Below are 19,181 nucleotides of genomic sequence, written 5' to 3'. Positions count from 1 at the left end.
GCCGGTGTCCTGCAGATTTTAACTCCAACTTGTCTCAACACACCTGCACGGATGTTTCTAGAAAGAGCTTGATTAGCTAGTCAAGGTGTGTCTGACTAGGGTTGGAACTAAACTTTGCATTTTAATATTTGTTGCTCTGTCGGGTAGTGTATAAGAAAAGGGTTCACTTTCTGCTCTCACCTACATGCGTCACATCTTTGAGCCATTGAGCTAATTTTAAAGCCCTACATTAAACAGGCAAGGTATTACAGAGGAAATATTGAGGCTTTCACAGGTAATTCATTACATGGTATGATGAATCCTGCCAAGAGCGACGCATTTAACAAGGACTTAATGCAATTTACAACCTCTCAATTCAGACGATACTGATTTCTCTTTGGCCTGTAAACAGATTTGGCAGTGAATCAGGAAGAACGCCTTTGATTAGTCCATGGATGTCCAAACTTGGTCCTGGAGGGCTGGTGTCTCGCAAAGTTTAGTTCCAACCCCTATCAGACATGCGTGGACTGGCTAATCAAGCTCTTACTAGGCCAGGGTTATCCAAACTCGGTCCTAGAGGGCCGGTGTCTTGCATATTTTAGTTCCTTGGCTCGACACACCTGCAAGAATGTTTCTAGAAAGCCTAGTAAGATTAAGTAAGCTTGATTAGCTATCCCAGGTGTGTCTGATTGGGGTTGGAGCTAATCTCTGCAGGACACCGGCCCTCTAGGACCGAGTTTGGGCACCCCTGTACTAGGCTTACTAAAACATCCTTGTCCAAACTCGGTCCTGGAGGGCCGGTGTCCTGCAGATTTTAGCTCCAACTTGCCTGAACACTGTTTCTAGAAAGCCTTGTAAGAGCTTGGTTAGCTAGTCCAGTATATGATTGGGGTTGGAACTAAATTTTGCAGGACACTGGCCCTCCATGACCAAATCTAAGCACCCCTGTACTAGGCTTTCTGGAAACATCCTTGGAGGTGTGTGGAAGCAAGTTAGAGCTAAAATCTGCAGAACACCAACCCTCCAGGACCAAGTTTGGACCCCCCTGGATTAGTCCTACATGTTTACTTTAATCCCAGAATTCTGAAGGTAGACCCACAAACATTTTAGCCAAATGTAAGACTTCTTCCGGAGAAATGAACTCATTTCATCTCTCTAGGGCAGGGGTGTCCAAACTCAGTCCTGAAGGTCCGGTGTCCTGCAGATTTTAGCTCCAACTTGCCTCAACACACCTGCAAGGAAGTTTCTAGAAAGCAGTGTATGATTGGGGTTGGAACTAAATTTTGCAGGACCGAGTTTGGACATGGGGTCTAAAAAAAAAATCTTAAACTTTAGCTTGTGCTTCAAATCGTTGTCATTATTCATTTTAATTAAGTAAATCTAGAGTAGATTTGGTCGACCACATTCCTATAAAATTTAGTCTGGTAAACCTAGACATAGTCTACAACGGATTTAGTAGACTAAAAGACCACGACCAAAACAAAGTTTAAAGTCGCTGTCAAAATGAACACTGATGAAATCACGTTAATCAAAGTAGCACAATGTCAAAATCGTTAGGCAGTTGGAGCATTTTAATTACTCACACTTGCGTCTCGACTACACTATAGCACACTACTGTGACACAGTACAAATGGAGGACATATTCTCAGTACATTAGTCAGTCCGAGTCATCATGAAAATGTATTTTGACAACCATATTGAGTTTTAGATTATATAGAACCATATAGAATGTTTTAGATTAAGATTATTTCGAAGGAAAACTCATTTATACACTTCAGTCAAGCTACGAAAACATCTATAGCTAACAATGGCTATAAGCCAAGAGAAATTAATTCCTAAAACGGCATCTTACTTTGATAGCTTCATAACTGAAGATGCACTTTTTTTTTACCTCTGCTGTACACTCTAGTATCAAAACAAACTAAACATTTTACAAAATACAACAAGAAATATAAAACTTTTCATGCTGTCCCAGGAGAGAGCCCTGATCTACCTTGAGCTCAGGTAGATCTTGATGAACCCCTTGACTTACTTCTGGCTAATATAGGGATGGCTATATATAGGAGATATACGGCTTACTAATGCTGCATTTACACCAGACGTGTCAAGCATGAGACGCAAATAGACATCGTGCGACGCAAAATGTGTGAACGAGGTGGTGCAAATGGAGCGGCGCTAGTTTTAGCGTTTCGTGCGAATAGCTCAAGTTTGAAAATCTGAACTTCAGTGGACTTTCTCTTGTAGGGGCGTGCTTATGGCGTCCCGGGGGGAAATGCTCTTGCCGACACCAGACAACAGTTGATCAAACTGGGCTCGGCTCAGTCGGAGGCACTGCTGAAAGTTTCCATCGTCCAGGTTCAATTTCTGGAGGAGTTTCTGACCTCACAGAGCTGGGTGCACCTCTGAAAGGTTCTAATGGACTCAGACACGGCTCCAAATGGATTGACGCTGTTTTTCAGCCTTCCTAAAGCACATAAACACTGTTATTTTCTCAATAAATCCATGTTAGCCATTTAGCAATGAAGCTACAGTCACCGGGCAGACAGAAGCCCTGCCCATCACGCAAATCCGCATCTATTGTTCACTGAATTGCGCAATTTATCCACGTGTACTGCGTCTGGTGTGAACAGCACAAGAGCTCGACTATGGTGCCACTTTGGTATGTTCAATTACTTATGTCGCATGTTTTTGGACTGTGGGAGGAAACCAGGGAACCCATGCAAGCACAGGGAGAACAAGCGACGTTCTTGCTTTAAGGCAACAGTGCTAATCACTGGGCCGCCGTGTCGCCCATCTAGAAAAGGGTGGGTTCTTTAAGACAAAGATAACAGAGGTAAGAAACTTTGGTTATTTATAGTGACTTAGGAATCATCCGATTGGTGAATCATGTGTTAGCTAATGTGGGACCAGCTGTGGTCAATCATAAGCACGTGATCCTCTCAAAATTAGTTAGGAAATAAACTTCACTTACATATATAAAAAGTTGACTTCATATGGGCTCTCTCTGACTGGTTCTTGGTCCCACTTGTGCCACCACAATAAGACAATACTTGAATTCCCCCAGCGGAAGGTGCGCGCTTGGGACTGCACCTATACTTGGGACTCTTTAACAGTGAAATCCAACAGAACACAACTGGATACTTACAATGGGTAGTAAAAAGGACAGATATTAGTGAGGGCACTCTAAAAAGCTCGCTTTTAATCCTCTTACCACAGCTGCTGAAAGAATGAATTTGCAAATGTCATTTCATATTTGACAAGTCAAACTCTTCTCACTCTGATGCATGAACCTTCATGTGGGAAGAAAGGGTCTTTTTAACTCTGAAACTCACTCCGCACTGCTGGCAGGTGAAAAGTTTTTCTCCGGTGTGAACTTTCATGTGATTTTTAAGGTTCATTTTTACTCTGAAACTCTTTCCGCACTGCTGGCAGCTGAAGGGTTTTTCTCCAGTGTGAGTTCTCATGTGGAGCTTGAGGGTCCCTATTTGGCTGAAACTCTTTCCACAGGGTTTACACGTAAAAGGCTTTTCTCCAGTGTGAACTCTCATGTGGATGTTGAGGTTTAAAGAGTGAGAAAAAACCTTTCCGCACTGTTGGCAAGTGTAAGGCTTCTCTCCAGTGTGAGTCCTCATGTGGACTTTAAGGAGCCCCTGTTGAACGAAGCTCTTTCCACACTCTTGGCAGGCGAAAGGCTTCTCTCCGGTGTGAACTCTCATGTGGGTATTAAGGTTTAAAGAGTGAGAAAAAACCTTTCCGCACTCATGGCAAATGTAAGGCTTCTCTCCAGTGTGAGTCTTCATGTGGGCTTTAAGGACCCCTTGTTGAACGAAGCTCTTTCCACACTCTTGGCAGGTGAAAGGCTTCTCTCCGGTGTGAACTCTTATGTGCGTTCTGAGGTATGCTTTTTGAGCGAAACTTTTTCCGCACTCTTGGCATGTGAACGGTTTCTCTTCAGTGTGAACCTTCATGTGGCTTCTGAGATTATCTTTTCGAGCAAAAGTCTTTGGACAATGTTCGCAGCTGAACGGTTTCTCTCCGGTGTGAACTGTCATGTGGATTTTGAGTTTATCCTTTCGAACAAAGGTCTTTGGACACTGTTGGCAGCTGAAAGGTTTTTCTACAGTGTGAACTAGCATGTGATCCTTAAACGCTCTCCAGTTTATGCATCTCCTTCCACACAGCTGGCATGGAAAACAGCCATCTGTAAAGTGCGTTTGCATGTGCTCTTTGAAATTTTTTCTAGATTGGAAAACTTTTTCACACTCGTAACATTTGCTTGTTGTTTGTGAGGAAGACTTTTCGGGTTGTGGGCATCTAAAAGATCTCTTTCCAGTTTTGAAATGATTTCTGTCCAGATTTTCAATCTTCGATTTACTCAGATCTTGATTCTCCTTTTTTGGTAACAACAGATCTAAAGCAAAAAGACAGTTAAAGATTAGGCTGAATTATTGGCTAATAGCAACAAATATTTAGAGCAGGGGTCACCAAACTTGTTCCTGGAGGGCCGGTGTACTGCAGGTTTTAGCTCCAACCCTAATCAAACACACCTGAACAAGGTAATCAAGGTCTTACTCGGTACACTTGAAACATCCAGGTAGGTGTGTTGAGGCAAATTGGAGCTAAACCATGCAGGAACACCGGCCATCCAGGACCGAAATTGGTGACCCCTGATTTAGAGCATCAAAACCAGCAACCCAGCAGTAAAGTGACCTGTGTATGTGCAACTCTACCTAGACCAGAGTTTCTTAATCTTGGTCCTGGAGGTCATGCAGATTTTAGCTCCCACCACGATCAGACACACCTGAGCTAGCTAATCAAGCTAGGTCATAGGTCTCAAACTCAATTCCTGAAGGGCGGAAGCTCCAACCCTTATCAAACACAGCTGATCCAACTAATCAAGGTGTACTACAGACTGTTAAGCAGGTCTGAGTCGGAGGTGGTTCGAGCTAGTGGTCTGCATTTCCGTTGCTGTACCGCAGGACCAGACCAGAGATCTTGTTCTAAATTTCCCAATAAAACAAAGTAGCACTCAAGTGTAATTTGAACGGGAGCGGGTGGACTAACAACATCGCACTTCCAAGATAGCATACAGCATATTGTTTTTTGGAATTTAATTGCTATACATTTTATATTCTTCCTTGAGCCAATATGTACCTGCTCTATATATAGAAATAATGCTGATATTAGGATTTATGAAACACAATCAGTAGTTGTCAAATATATGTTTGTGAATCTGACTTTGAAAGAGTCAGTGCCTCACCAGCCACAAACCTCACCGCACATCACGCAGCATTCATGTCTCATCCCAAAGGGGGAACCAAAACTAGCCTACAATCCTTGCACAACCTCCACTGTTATCGGTTATCTCTCTCTTTTGGCAGTGCCCAATTTTAATGTGAGATTTTGGAACCCAGATCTAAATTTAGCAGGAACGGTCGGGTAGAAAACGAGGCGAGTCATGCAGCAGGTGAACAAAGACTGAATGTATGGCGGGAGCGGTCAGGTGCGGAATAAAACCTGGCGGGAGTAGGATTCAAAATCCAGTCCCGTGCAGATGTCTAGTTGGAGCTAAACTCTGCAGAGCTGCGGCCATCCAGAAATTGAGTTTGAGACCCTTGTGCTAGGCTTTCTAGAAACATTTCTTTCTAGAAGGTGTGTTGAGGCAAGCTGGAGCTAAAACCTGCAAGACACTGGCCCTCCAGGACCGAGTTTGAGAACCCCTGACCTAAATCACTGAATCATTGTTTTGGTGCTTCACTGTGCAGACTAGGATGATCTGGTATTGGTTTAGTAACAATACATAACTGGCTATGATGTACTGAGGGTTTTCTGACATCCTCTGTCTTGGCGAGTAGCATGAGTATCATACTTTGTCAAGGGAGGCAAGATGTGCTTGCAAGCAGCATACTATGGGCAGCGAGGCAGGATGTACATTACATAGTTTGGTGAGGGTCGACTGCATTTAATCATATATTTAATCGAGACTAAATTGATTGGCAGCTTATCCAGAATTACACGGCTAGAATTCGAAGGTGACTGTACTTTGGTCTGTGGTTTGTCAGGATCCGTGGCTGGGAGTAATCTCCTTAAAACCAGTGAATCTTGTTGCATAAATCCCCTTAACTGACATTTCCCTAAGTATACTCTGAATAACCGATTACCCGTTAACCGAAAGGGTGCGTTTGTAACCGATTAATAGTATCAGTTAAACGATTAAAAAATATTATTTGATAGAGTTTTAAAGTTTGGCGTACTGAGAGGTACATCTTTTGAATGGTTTACTAACGGCCGTGAGTGTTTTACGCGCTCGAGCGGAAAAAGCGTGTTACCTCAGTCGCGTACTTTTTCCTTCTTCAATCAAATGAAAGCAGAGGCGGGGTTTCATTTGAGGTGACAGCAGTGTTTGTGTTGTCAAGACGACTACGGCAAGCTTTTAATGATGGAGGAGAGACTAGTGGTCGCTGTTTCAAGTCATCTAGTGCTGTATTACTCTACAAATCTTGAAAATAATAATGCTATTAAAAAAAACGTACAATAATAACAACACTGACAGCAACACTCGCGCACAATATGGCTCAGCTGATTCAGTCGTTTCCTACATACAAAAGAGCACCTCGCTTCTTATTTTCTTGTCAACATGACAAGCGCCTCGCGTTTTTGGTATAGAAAAGTGCGTTCGCTGTGATCGGCCCCTGATGTGCAACACATATTTGTTAACTCGCGGAACTGTAACACTTGCAACACGTGCGTACAGGTGTATTTTGCCAAAGAAGCAAAATGAAAGAAGAATATTTCTGGACACAGTTGTGTTGACAAACCAGAGCTGATGATGATCGCCTGGAGCCGCGTCCTAAACTCAACAAATAGGCTCTTGATGATTTAGTGTAGGCTACAACCAGGGGCGTAAATCTGATTTAACAGTAGGGGGGAACAATAACTATTACATTTCTTTCGAGCACTTTTTTGAAGGGGACACAAATAATACAGCCGAATTGTACTATTAAAGATATGTCCACACAGTTAAATGGTTTCATCATCATTATTATTATAATAGCATGGAGTTTTTCTCAGGTTCAATGACAAAGCAAATTTTATAATCAAAACTATTTATTGCATTGTTTGTTGTGTTGTTTACAGTCAACTGACTGACTTCTGAAGCAGAATAAATGCAGAAAGACATTTTCCATACTCATAATAACTAACTTTAAAAACGTTAAAATGACAGATCATATTGTAAATCAGTGAGCCAGTGAAATCTGCTAAACGGCCACAACTCCAAAAACATTTTAAAAATTGTTCACCCCAAAAGAATTGTCATTATCCCTTCAATAAACCACAACACCCTTACCTGACACTGTACATCTGACTGACCCTGCCCTGCCTGTTCCTCAATCACTACTTTCTCCTTTGCCTGCGATTGATATTGTGACATTAGTATTTTCATAAGCACTCATTCTGAAAGCCAAATTGCTTAATATGTGAACTTTTTGTACTCGCCGTTTAGCTGCACTGAACAATTATCTTATGTCTGTTTTTTCTGTCATTTTATCCAATACATGACACTGCCAGGCACGTTTATTTATACTGCAGCACATGTTATACACAATGGCAATTCAAAGTGCTTTACATAAAGAATGCAAAAATAATCACAACAATAAAAACAAAGAATTAAAAAAAGGTCAACATTTTAATTTCAAATTAATTGAGTCACTTGAAACAGAATAGACACTGATTATACAAAAAAATACAGTGTGCTCAGTGTAGCACAGTGCTCATTTAGCAAATACACAACTAAATATTATGCTAATTGTGGTCGTTAATGTTAAGTTAACATTATGCCAAGTCGTCACAAAGGAAACGGCTTTAGCGTTAGCAACAAGCTAACGTTAACTAGATAAGTAGTTTTAATTGCTAATACAGCAGATTCATGGATAATTACATGGGTAAAAAGCTGTTTTTACCTCAACTAATTTCTGAACGAGTCTGTATTAACTACATCGAGGAGAATCGCTTTATTTAAGGTGAATAAAATACACCTGACGTGTATGTGTGTGTTTGAGTGGCCGAATGAGGGAAAGCATTCAGTGGACCGAACCACTCTAAGGTAGGGGAGGGGGAACTCAACTGTTTCTAAATGCATTTTCAATTATAAATGCGGTTTTCTTTCTTCTTAGACAAATATGTTAGCTATATTCACATTTATTTTTCACAATTGAGAGTTTTTTTTATATTTTATTTTATTTTTTGGAGGGGGGGGGGACAACCCTCGGATGGGAGGGGACATTACGGGATTTACGCCCATGGCTACAACCAACAAACCAACCTTTTTCCATTTGGAAAATTACAGTTATTAACAGTTCTTATATAATACACATTTTTAAATAGCCTACATAATCAACCAATCAAACAAATCTAAAGTTTTTCTTGATTTTTGCATAATGATAACTTCCCACCAAACTGAGGCTTTCATTTTACAGCTTATAGGTTTTATGGGAAAACAGAGGCCTCCTTAATTTTTTTCTGATTTATTTATTGAGGCAGTGTTTGCTAGTTTTTCTGACCTTGTAGAAAAAATTTATATTCCACAGTCTAATTTGTTTAGTTTCTTTCAAGTGCGTAATTTTGTCCGCTATTGTCTCTCATTCCCTAACCTGTCAGAGCCTTCTTTATACGAGAGGTGCTTAATTCAGAACGACAACTCTATATCAAGCTTATGAAATATGATTCCTCCCTATACTTTCTAAGTTTAAGCATCAATGGGAGAAAAAACTTGGACTTGGTTTGGATCAGGAATGGTGGGAAATGGCTGCCGAGAGAGTTAGTTCCTCTTCTTCCTGTGCCAGACTGAGTCTGATTCAATTTAAGGTTCTCCATAGAATTCATCTAACGAATGTTAAATTAAGTGAGCTATTCACCGGCGTGGATATTTATTGTAATAGGTGTTCGTTGATACTTTATCTACAATTTTCAACATTTCTCTTGAACCATGCCCCTTGATTGCTATCTTTGGAGTGTCGGCTTTGTTGGACAACCTTTCATTTAAGAATGCTAATGTTCTAGCCTTTGCGTCACTGATAGCCCGAAGATGGATTATATTACACTGGAAGTCTTCTAAACCAGGGATTCTCAACTGGTTTGGCCATGGGACCCATATTTTTACATGGTCATCAAGCCGCGACCCAAATTTTTAGGAACTATAATACAATTTTAGGAATTATACTTTATTTGTATTTATTTGTTAACATACACAAGTAGTGACAGATACATCATAAGAAATTCACCAAGACTTACAATTAAACAATATTTTATTGCTGTCATTTAACAAAATGGATCAAATTATAGAAATATTACGAATGGAAAACGATAAATACCGTTACAGGGCTTGAAACCTTTTTGCCTTGGTAGCACCGGTGGTCCTAACTTTAAAAATTTAGGCGCATCAGCCAAAATTTAGTCGCACCCACCAATTATGAGCACCGGTACTACAAGTTTTATACAAACATATTTATTGTATTTGAAAGCAACACTAATCAAACTAACAAGCAAAAAAATTATATATATATATATATATATAAATGCAAGCGTGAGGAAAATTTCTCAACGAAATCCCGTTATCACAAGAAAATATATTTTTATAACAGAACTGAGTGAGCAAAAGATACACGGAGCGCTCACCGGCCCTGCACACACTTAAATGAATCTGTTAACGATAACTGTGCTGTTCTCACAAGTGCTGTCTGATATTGCTCTAATGCTTTTGACACATATTGTAGCTTATTATATGCATACATGTTAATAGCAATACCGATTTATTTTTATGAGTAGCGATATTAGTTTACTCAATGCAAGCCCGTTCGCGATAGTGTAGGTGGTGTTCAATTTGACATATAGCTGTCCCTTGCATGGCGGACAGCATCTGGCGATTATATGAAGGATTAAACAGAAACTCTCGTGCTAGATGTGGCAAACAGTTACCTGAAAACTCAATCCCACAGACTTTTAATAGCGGACTTGAAGCCAATGGAAGTCTTCTACTCTTGGAAAAGTGTAGATAGTGGATTAACATTTAGCACATGATCACTACTAAGATGTTTCAGTATTTATAACTTTAGATGTCATGGTTTCTAAAACAAAATCTGCCAGCGTTATCTTCATTCTCCTCTTCAGCGCTTTACAATTTTTCGCGGTAGTAGCTCTCTCTGTCATCCCAAGCCAGAAGGCACTCGCTGAGTGATTGACAGCTGATATTAACCAATCATTCGTGTTCAGTGCTAGAGCAGTGGTGGCCCAATAAGAAGAGCGTGAAGGCGGGGCAAGCATTACGGACTTGGATTTGTTTACTGCAGCAAGTTCACATGACAACTGTTTTAAACCATTCCCGAGCGCTGCGTTTCGCGTTGCAAGTGCAGAGATGCATTCTGCGTGAATGTCTCCCGAATCCGCGCATGTGGTGATAATTTTACAGTAAAAACTGGTCGCACATAACAATTTTAAGCACTCGCAGAAATGCTCCCAAATATATTTTAAGGTCGCATAGATAAAATTTCGGGCGCATATGCGACCAAAATGGTCGCAATTTCGAGCCCTGCGTTAATAAAAATAGGTTTTCGGGTTTCTAAATGTTGTTTTAATTTAGCTTTTATGAGAGCACCTCACAACATATGACACACTGAGGCTTTAAGTCTTTTTTGTCGTCAATATATACATCCATACTTTACATACTCAGGCTCGTACTTGCGCTTCGACATATTTGTTGCTATAATGAAATTAAATTTCACATGTCAAACAGTAGGGTTGTTGGGTACGCATTTCAAAATAAAAGTCCGGTATAACCTAAATAAGTCAAAATTACACCATACCACACACACCCATTGAAAATGTTCCCGCGACCCACTAGTTGAGAAAAACTGTCCTAAACCTCCCTCCACTGTCTATTGGTTAGAATTTTTTATGTCTTTTTTATATATCAAAAACAAAGTTTACACTTAGAGGTTCCACTGAAAGATTTTATAAAAACTGGGATCCTCTAATTAATTTAGTCAGGAATAAAACACGCCTCTTCGCTGATTTATAAGATTTTTTTTCTGTTAAGAAAGATCTCTGCTCATTGTATTAATGGATGTGTGTGTTATTTATATTTTATGTATATTTATTCAGTTGCTTTGACAATTCTTGTAGGTGCTAATGTTAATTTTAATTCTCCCCCTTGGGCGTGGGATGGGGGACTGAGGTTCTCGTTTACTCTTAGTTGTTTAAAAAAAAAGTGTAAATGATTGATATTGTGGTGTATTTTTTTTGTAGACTGCACAAAAACTAATTAATAATTTAAAAAAAACATTACAGCTTATAAAAAATGTATAATTAATGCAATATCATATGTGAACAACAAAAGTGTTCAATGCTGTAGTAGCCTATACTAAAAGTCAACACGTGAGCCTTAATAGTCATCGTCTTTCATTACACGCAGCGCGACTTATCATAAAAATGTTGACAGAGGTTTTGTGATATAATACTAACAGCGGAGCATTAATTAAATGGATATTTTCCATGGAGTGATCTATGTGAGGTAGCCTATTTTTATTTGGCGGAAAAAAAAAACATGATCGGACAAACAGCCCATGCCGGTTCTTAAAAAGGATTCAGTCAGTGTTTTCGTTTGTAATCTACATTTTAGTGATGGGAAGTTCGGATCATTTTACTGACTCGGATCTTTGAGTCTCGTTCATCAAGTTGAACATCGAGTCATTTCGTTCATTTGGTTCAATTTGCCAAAATATTATGAAAATGTTACGAATTGCTTCCAAACACATCTACAACTAGCCCAAAAGGTTGATCACATGACAAATAAGTCATAAGTAGAATATAAGAAGGAGAAAATAATACTTCAATGTTTACCTGCTCTTTTGTCTATAGGTATTGTTGTTTCTTTGCTCAGCTCACCTCTTCATGTCTTCAAATGTCAGGGGTTCATTCACGTTACACTGACAGTCACATATAATCTTAATCAATGCACAGTCTTAGCCAATAGGAGCCATGATCGTTCGTTGTTTACGTGACAGAATGATTCAAACCCGAGGAGTCGAGAGACGAGCGGTTCAATTCTTTTTCCGGCTCTAAACGCACATGATTGGCCCGTGAGGAACGAGTGACTCAGACCCGATAGAGGACTTGAGAGGTGAACGGTTTAATTCTTTTTCTGGCTCTAAACGCGTATGATTGACTTCTGCCAATGTGATGAAGACTTGAAATTAACGATACCACCTGCACAAATGTGCGCACGCGCGGATGAACGAATCACTCCCTGAGAGGACTCGTAGTTCCCGAGTCATATTGAAGATTGAACGAATAATTCATGAACGACCCATCACTACTAAATTTGTCATTTAAGTGAAAAATATCTAATCGCAGGCCTATTTTTTTTATTCTTTTTGTTTAGTGCTGGGTTTTTTCTATCTGCTGAAAACACTGCAGGTGTGTGAAGATGCTCTGTTATGCTCTGTATGCTGTTCGCATGTTAAAATAAATCAGTATTTTTAAATGCAATATTTCATGTCACACAAAATAGGTACGTCATTTTTTTTAAAATTAAATAATGTTTTAATATTAATCTGTTAACGATTAATATTCGGTTAACGAGCAACAAAATTAACCGAAATGGGCATCCCAAATTATAAGGTTAGGAAAACTGTACCCTAAGAGCTTCTTAAACCTATTACATTCCATAAACTGTCAAAAACATTTCCCACAGTCTAAAGACATGTGATATGGATGGTATATAAAATATTTAAAATTTATATTTGATCGTTTATCAAAATTATTTTTAAAATTGATGTTATTCTCTCCAAAAAATTATATGAATAGTGATAATATGAGGTCAACGTGAAAACCAACCTGTTTGTTCCTCCAGATCTTCATGGTTGAATGTTTCTTGAATCTCTACGTCTTCACTCTCCGCTTTAATAAACGCCATTTTTCTCGGTCCCTAATAACATATAAATACATTTATACATTTTAATACAAGAATTCTTGTGCTGTGATGTAAAATATAATGGTGTAAGGAAAGCATTGACAATGCATCGTGTGATATTGAATTGTGCCGAATCGATGGCATGATAACCCTAACCGAACCGTGAGACTGTTGTAGGTTTACACCTCTATCGTCTATATATAATTTTATCGCCCAGTTCTAATTAGCAGCAGTTTTTAACGCTTATATGTTCATGACTTGTACCGTGTACAAGCGGCTTACGAGCTCCTGATCATTTTAAAATGTGTCAAAAAAGTTTGGGATCTGTCAGTTTAAATTTAAGATGAACCCATCTGATGCTGACCAATCAGAAGGGCAAACTAGCTGAATAGCGAAGCATAAACAACCGTCTTTAGAGTTGCTATTTTTTTAAAAAAACATTCGTGTTTCGCAACCACGTTCATGGAGGACCACCAACACTGCATGTTTTGGGTGTCTCCTTTGCCTGTCACACCCATTACGAAACCGCCTACTACCTAGTAGGTACTGCATTTGAATTTAAACGTACTACTCGGCCGTTAGAAGTGTACGTTCTATACAGTATGAATGTGAGCAGTATGAATGGAATTCGGACACTACTACATCCGCCATTTTGTAATGGTCATGTAACCTACATCTGCGTCAGTTGCGTCGCTTCACTCCCATTCATGAGTTCGCTCACGGAGCATCATGGGAAAGCGCAGCGTGCGCAATTCAGAATCTCGCCGGAAGTAGTAAGTCAGCCGGGTACTTCTTGCATACTGATTTTCGAATTTTATGAATTCGGACATACTACTCGGCTCGCGTACTGATTTTCGCGTGCTGTACAGTATGGAAGTATGCGGTTTCGGACGCAGCCATGGAAAGAGCTGGTTGTCCTCCAGGAATGTGGTTGAGAAAGCTCTGTGATCGGTCGACTTGGTAGCGCTGACGAGTGTGGGCGGTGCTGAGAGCTGCGCGAACCCGATGCAGCTAGTGTTTACAAGTCCCGTGAAGGAGCTCTAGATGGACACTGTTGTTTTGTGTTTACCTTATGATTAAAGTTGTTGCACATCGGCTGGTTCCCACCTCAGAACGAGCAAGTTTTAGCTACTTATACAATAAGGTAGAGTTCAGAAAAAACAAAACACCAGCTAAGAAACTTGACACAGAGAAACTTCATAACCTACTGCCAGCTAGCATTTCAGAAGTGTTACTGCAGAGCTTCACAAACAGCATGCGGAAGTATACATGCACGCCGATCAGCCTTAAGTTAGCTGTTCATTAATAGTTAGTAAAGTAGACGTTGGGTTTAGGTTATGGGTTGGATTATGGATGCAGAATAAGACGATACTTTATAACTATTATTGAATAGCTAATATCTTATTGATAGGCAGGTAATAAGCCCGAAGTAGATAGCATGAATTGAGACCTTAACCAAACCAGTGTTACTCCAGCCTGGTTTATACTCCTGCGTCAAGTGACCGGCGTAACCAACGGCGCATGCAACGCACGTAGCTGTGCATTTATACTTCTGCGCGCTGTCTCTGTTGGTCTGCATTAACACTTCCGAAATGCTAGTTGGCAGTGAGGTGTAAATGTTCCTCTGTGTCGAGTTTCTTCGCTGCTTTATTGCTTTTCCTGAACACTTCCAGGATGTACAAGTGGCTCAAACTCGCTCATTTTGAGGCAGGAACCGGCGGACGTGCAACAACTTTAACTGAGGTAATCACAAAACAAAACTTTCCATCCGGAGCTCCTTCACGGGACTCCAAACTTGTAAAGAATCGCTACATCGGGCTCGCGCCGCTCAGGCGGCTCTCGGTCCCGCCCAGACTCGTCAGCGCTACCAAGCCGACCAATCACAGAGCTTGCGCTACGCGTCGTTGCGATGTGTAGTTACATTGTTTAAGAGGTGCACGTCAGCGACGCTGACGAGCATGGCGTAGGGCTATGCGTCGACGCGTAGGCTACTCACACCGTGAACAATTGCCTTTATGGAGGAGTTAAGGGGCTTCATGCAACACGTTTCATTAATTTTAAATATTACATACTGCTTCTAGCATTCCGTAATGAAGTGTTATTAATTTAATTAGTTGAAAATGTGCCAAGAACATTTTTTCTTGAAGGGTTTGCTCTTTTCTCTCTCTCCAAAAACATTGGAACCATCTCAATCATTGTTTCAAACCAAGAAAAGCAGTTTTGCAGCTCTATATACGTCTAATATTTTATAATAATTACATAATGCATTTGACTTTGAATTTAACTGAGCATTGTACACAAGAATATACAGGGATATAAGAGGTTTAGCATGCCTTACTCAAAATATACCAGAGTATGAACTCCATATTGCCTAGCCCTTTTGTTTCATCACTGCTCTGCCAGTGAGAGTGGTTGAGCTCAAGCAAATCAAACGAAAAGCAAATGATAAGCATCTTGAAAAGGGCATGTCATATACTAGAGAGCATTTGATTTGATAAAGATTTGATTTTGGGAAGATTTGAGGAGAAACTGAGGTGATGTGAATAAAACGGTTGATTCATTTGAGTGGAAGTGACAAACTTCAAGCTTTACATGTTTATATCTGATTTATATCTTCTAAACGTGAATTGTCAGTAGCTGTGTTTCCATCCAAAGAAGCAAATTTAATTTATGCGTAAAACTGGATTATTACATGAAAGATACGCAAATAAAGTAGCGTTTCCATTTAATGAGTCAAAGTGAACAAAATAGACTCTTCCTGATTATCTGGCGCCAAATATCAACATTAAAAACATTTGCTGCATTTGAAGAAGCTGCGCGAATCTTTTATTTAATAAATGACTTGCACCTTGGAAGACAATGCCGACATGCAAGGAAGGCGTGAGGCCCCGTTTACACTAGTGCATTTTAGTTTTAAAATGGCGTTTTAGATCAAAAACGATCCGCGTCCATACTAGCGTTTTACCTAGCGTCTCTGAACATATCTCCGTCCACACTACGCCACCAAAAACGTATATCACGTGACCATTCGCGCACTCTGGGCACGTGCGTTCTAGTATAAACAGGAAGAATGCGTCTCGCTCGGCATTTGGCTATTTTTAGTCAACAAACGCTGGTTGTAAATTAAACGCGATGGCAAAGAAAGCAAGAGAGGTATTTTTGTGGACGGACGACGAAGTCGAGTTTTTACTAAACGTAACAAATGAATAACTGCACAATGGAGCCTAAAATAGACAATAGTGCAAACAACGCTCCCAGTTGTGTCTGTGTTGTTGTTTACAGTGAAGGCTGGTCTGCTGTCTTCTGGTAGTGTTAAAGCCATGTGTTATAGTCATGTGATAGGGGCTTGATAAATAAGGGAAGGATACGTAATGACACAAAAGCCCCAATCAGGTAGCGAATCTCAGCAGCCCCGTCTCCGTTTTCAGATGTCTCCGTTTTTCCCCATCCACACTGAGACGGAGCAGCAGCGTTTCAGAATGAAAACAGCTAATCCTTTGTTTTCGTCGCTCGAAAACTCCGGCGTAGTGTGGACAGATGGTGTAACCATAGCAAAATGTATGCGTTTTCAAACTAAATCCCATTTGTGTAAACAGGGCCTTGGAGGTCATTAATAATATAATAACACTAATACTATAATGGTTAAAGCATTTTAGAATAACCAAAACAACATTTCAGGTGGTTTACAGTGTGCTCAGCCTGCTACTTGATCCATTCACACACATTTTCATGATCATTCTGAACATTTGTGCCTATTAAGGCTTTGATAAAAACTAAATATATTGACTTTTTTAAAGGGGCAGAGCTACTGTTTTCTCTCCATGTTTCAGTTGAGATTACGTCAAACATCAAATAAAAATAAGATTCTGACGGTATGATAACCTTGGATAAAAATATCACGGTATTGTGATCACTGCTCTAAAACATAATCTTTTTAAAAGTCTGGGTAAAAAACTACTTTTTCCCCTTGGAAAACAATATATTTTATTTTGAGAAACATTTATAATATTTTGAAGCAGTAAACACGTCAGGCTAAATAATGAAAATGAATCACTTCTGTCTTCATTTATATTAAAAACACTTCTTTACAATTTAAAATGGCATGTTTGCATATTTTTGTCAGCTGAAGATACTGTTGTCCTAAAAAAAAAAAAAAAATGTATAAAGAAATCTTACACTTAGCTTAGGAACGCTATTTCAGAACATTTTGGCGGTTTTAAAACCTTGATTTTTCCAAACCACGGTATACCTTGAAAACGGCTATTGTCCAATGCCTAATGTGTATTAAAATTACATTTATTAATTTATGCAGATATAAATCATCCCTATAAAATCATTCTGAAATAATAAATTATCCACAAAAAGAGTTATTCAATCTATCTAGTGGAGTATATTCCATATCGCTGAAAAACAAAATATCGCAATTTGTTCCAATACCATGCAGCGCTAGTCTTGAACGACTTATTCAATCTTTTATGTACAACCTGATCATGTCTATATTCAAAATAGAAATTATTTCTTACATTTACAGATGGATTCGCTTCATACAAGCTGTTTAACAGCTGTGAAGTTCAGTTTCATATGAAACACTTACCTTTTAAGGATGTGCAGACTGTTATAAACTCAGTGAGAGAAACTCATGCAAAATATGTGCGTATGAGACGTTTTACTACAGAAAGTATGTTTGGCAAAGCTCATATATGTATATTTGTGAGTCTCTGCAGAAATTTGAGACGCAAAATCTTTTTATTTTGAAAAATGTTTTGTCCACCCTGCTGAAAAAAACAGCTTGAACCAGCCTAAGCTGGTTGGCTGGTGGACCAGCCTGGTTTTAGAGGGGTTTTGGCCACTTCCATGCTTTTTTCCAGCCATTTCCAGCTTGGTCTTAGCTGGTCAGGCTGAAAAATGACCAGCTAAAATCAGCTTGACCAGCCTGGTTTAAGCTAGTTTTGGCTTGCTCCCAACCTGGCTAGTTAGTTCTCGTTTGTAGGCTGCTATTTAACGTTGTAGTATCTTTTTAACCAGCAGGTCAGCAGTTTTCTCTTCGTTATTTAATAGTCTTTGTGAAAAAACTGACAGACATCTTAGATACGCTTCTCCAATTAATCAGTGCAGACGCGTTTTTTTTTTAATATAAAACGTATATTCCTGTTAGATGAAGCTTTGAGAAGTCGAATATAAAAAACAGCATCGCATCTCATGTAAAAAGGATACGATTTGCATTAATGTAAACAAGATAGATGTCTGGGAACACAAACCTTTCTTCAGGCGATCACAGCAGCAGATGCAGGAGCGCGGCGCAGCTTGATGACGTTTATATCTGAAAAGCGCGGTAAGTAGTGCATTAGCGCCAACCGCTGTTCACTCAGGGCACAAACACTTCCATCCGAAGAGGCCTTTCTGCCTCTCGACGGTTAGTTTATCTATTTGTTATTGTTATTAACGGTAATAATCAATTTTATCGAACCCTTTTGGCCATTTTAATCTGTTTCAGTGTTTTGTTTTGGATTTGTTGGTCAGTTTTGAGACCATGGTTTTACTATAGTAATATTGTCATATTATGATAACACTGTAGGAACCATGTTGAAAAAAAAAGTTTCTTGCACTATGGTTTGCTATAGACTAGTGTTTCTTGAACTTGTTTCATCAAGTACCACCTCAAAAAAAATAAATAAATAAAAAATTGTCTCTCTAAGTACCACCAAAATGAGCAGTATTGAAATCCAGTAGTGTAGTAGGCCCAGTAAAGCAGTTACAACTCAGTTTAAAAAACGTGGCAGATTACCTCAGAAATATAAACTATATTTCATATATGGCATATTATATAAATCATTTTTGATAAATTTTGAAATGTGTGTAGCATGTACATGACATATTTCATTCCTCCGCGTACCACTAGAAGGAAGCCTGCGTACAACCAGTTTGAGAACCACTGCTATCGACCATTTTAATGTGGTGATATTGGCCCATGAACTTTTCCTGCTTGTTATCAAACTATTTCATAACTGTAACAAGAGGCAATTCAGTCATAACTTAATGTTAAAACATCAATCATAACATTTTTTATCAATATGTGGCTCTTTTTGGATTCTCAGAAGCTAAAGAAATAAAAAAAAAATGCAAAACAGCAAATGCATTGGGACCATTGTTTTTGTTTACGTTCCTCGAAATTGTCTATAGTAATATTGTAGCTTTAGTACTGCGGTAAAGCCATAGTATTCTTAAATGTAGGGCC

General features: G+C 39.3%; 1 protein-coding gene across 4 annotated transcripts; it reads right to left on the bottom strand.

The window, feature by feature from the left end:
• Positions 1-1,535: 1,535 nt before the first annotated feature.
• Positions 1,536-18,234, bottom strand: si:cabz01071911.4. Of its 4 annotated transcripts, XR_012402578.1 has the most exons (5): positions 18,205-18,234; positions 12,871-12,961; positions 3,191-4,390; positions 2,951-3,083; positions 1,536-2,443 (listed from the first exon to the last, which is right to left on the bottom strand). XR_012402578.1 is itself a non-coding variant. In XM_009299527.5 (3 exons), the coding sequence occupies exons 2-3, from the start codon at positions 12,947-12,949 to the stop codon at positions 3,252-3,254; spliced, it is 1,218 nt and encodes a 405-aa protein (XP_009297802.2). In that variant the 5' UTR covers positions 12,950-12,961; positions 18,205-18,234; the 3' UTR covers positions 1,536-3,251. The 4 variants fall into 4 exon arrangements, 1 of the variants encoding a protein (XP_009297802.2); XR_012402576.1 differs by having other exon boundaries at positions 2,951-4,390; XR_012402577.1 differs by having other exon boundaries at positions 1,536-3,083.
• Positions 18,235-19,181: the final 947 nt, after the last annotated feature.

This window comes from Danio rerio, chromosome 4 (assembly GCF_049306965.1).
Source record: "Danio rerio strain Tuebingen ecotype United States chromosome 4, GRCz12tu, whole genome shotgun sequence".
Taxonomy (NCBI): domain Eukaryota; kingdom Metazoa; phylum Chordata; class Actinopteri; order Cypriniformes; family Danionidae; genus Danio; species Danio rerio.
This window is presented reverse-complemented; position numbering and strand designations above follow the sequence as displayed.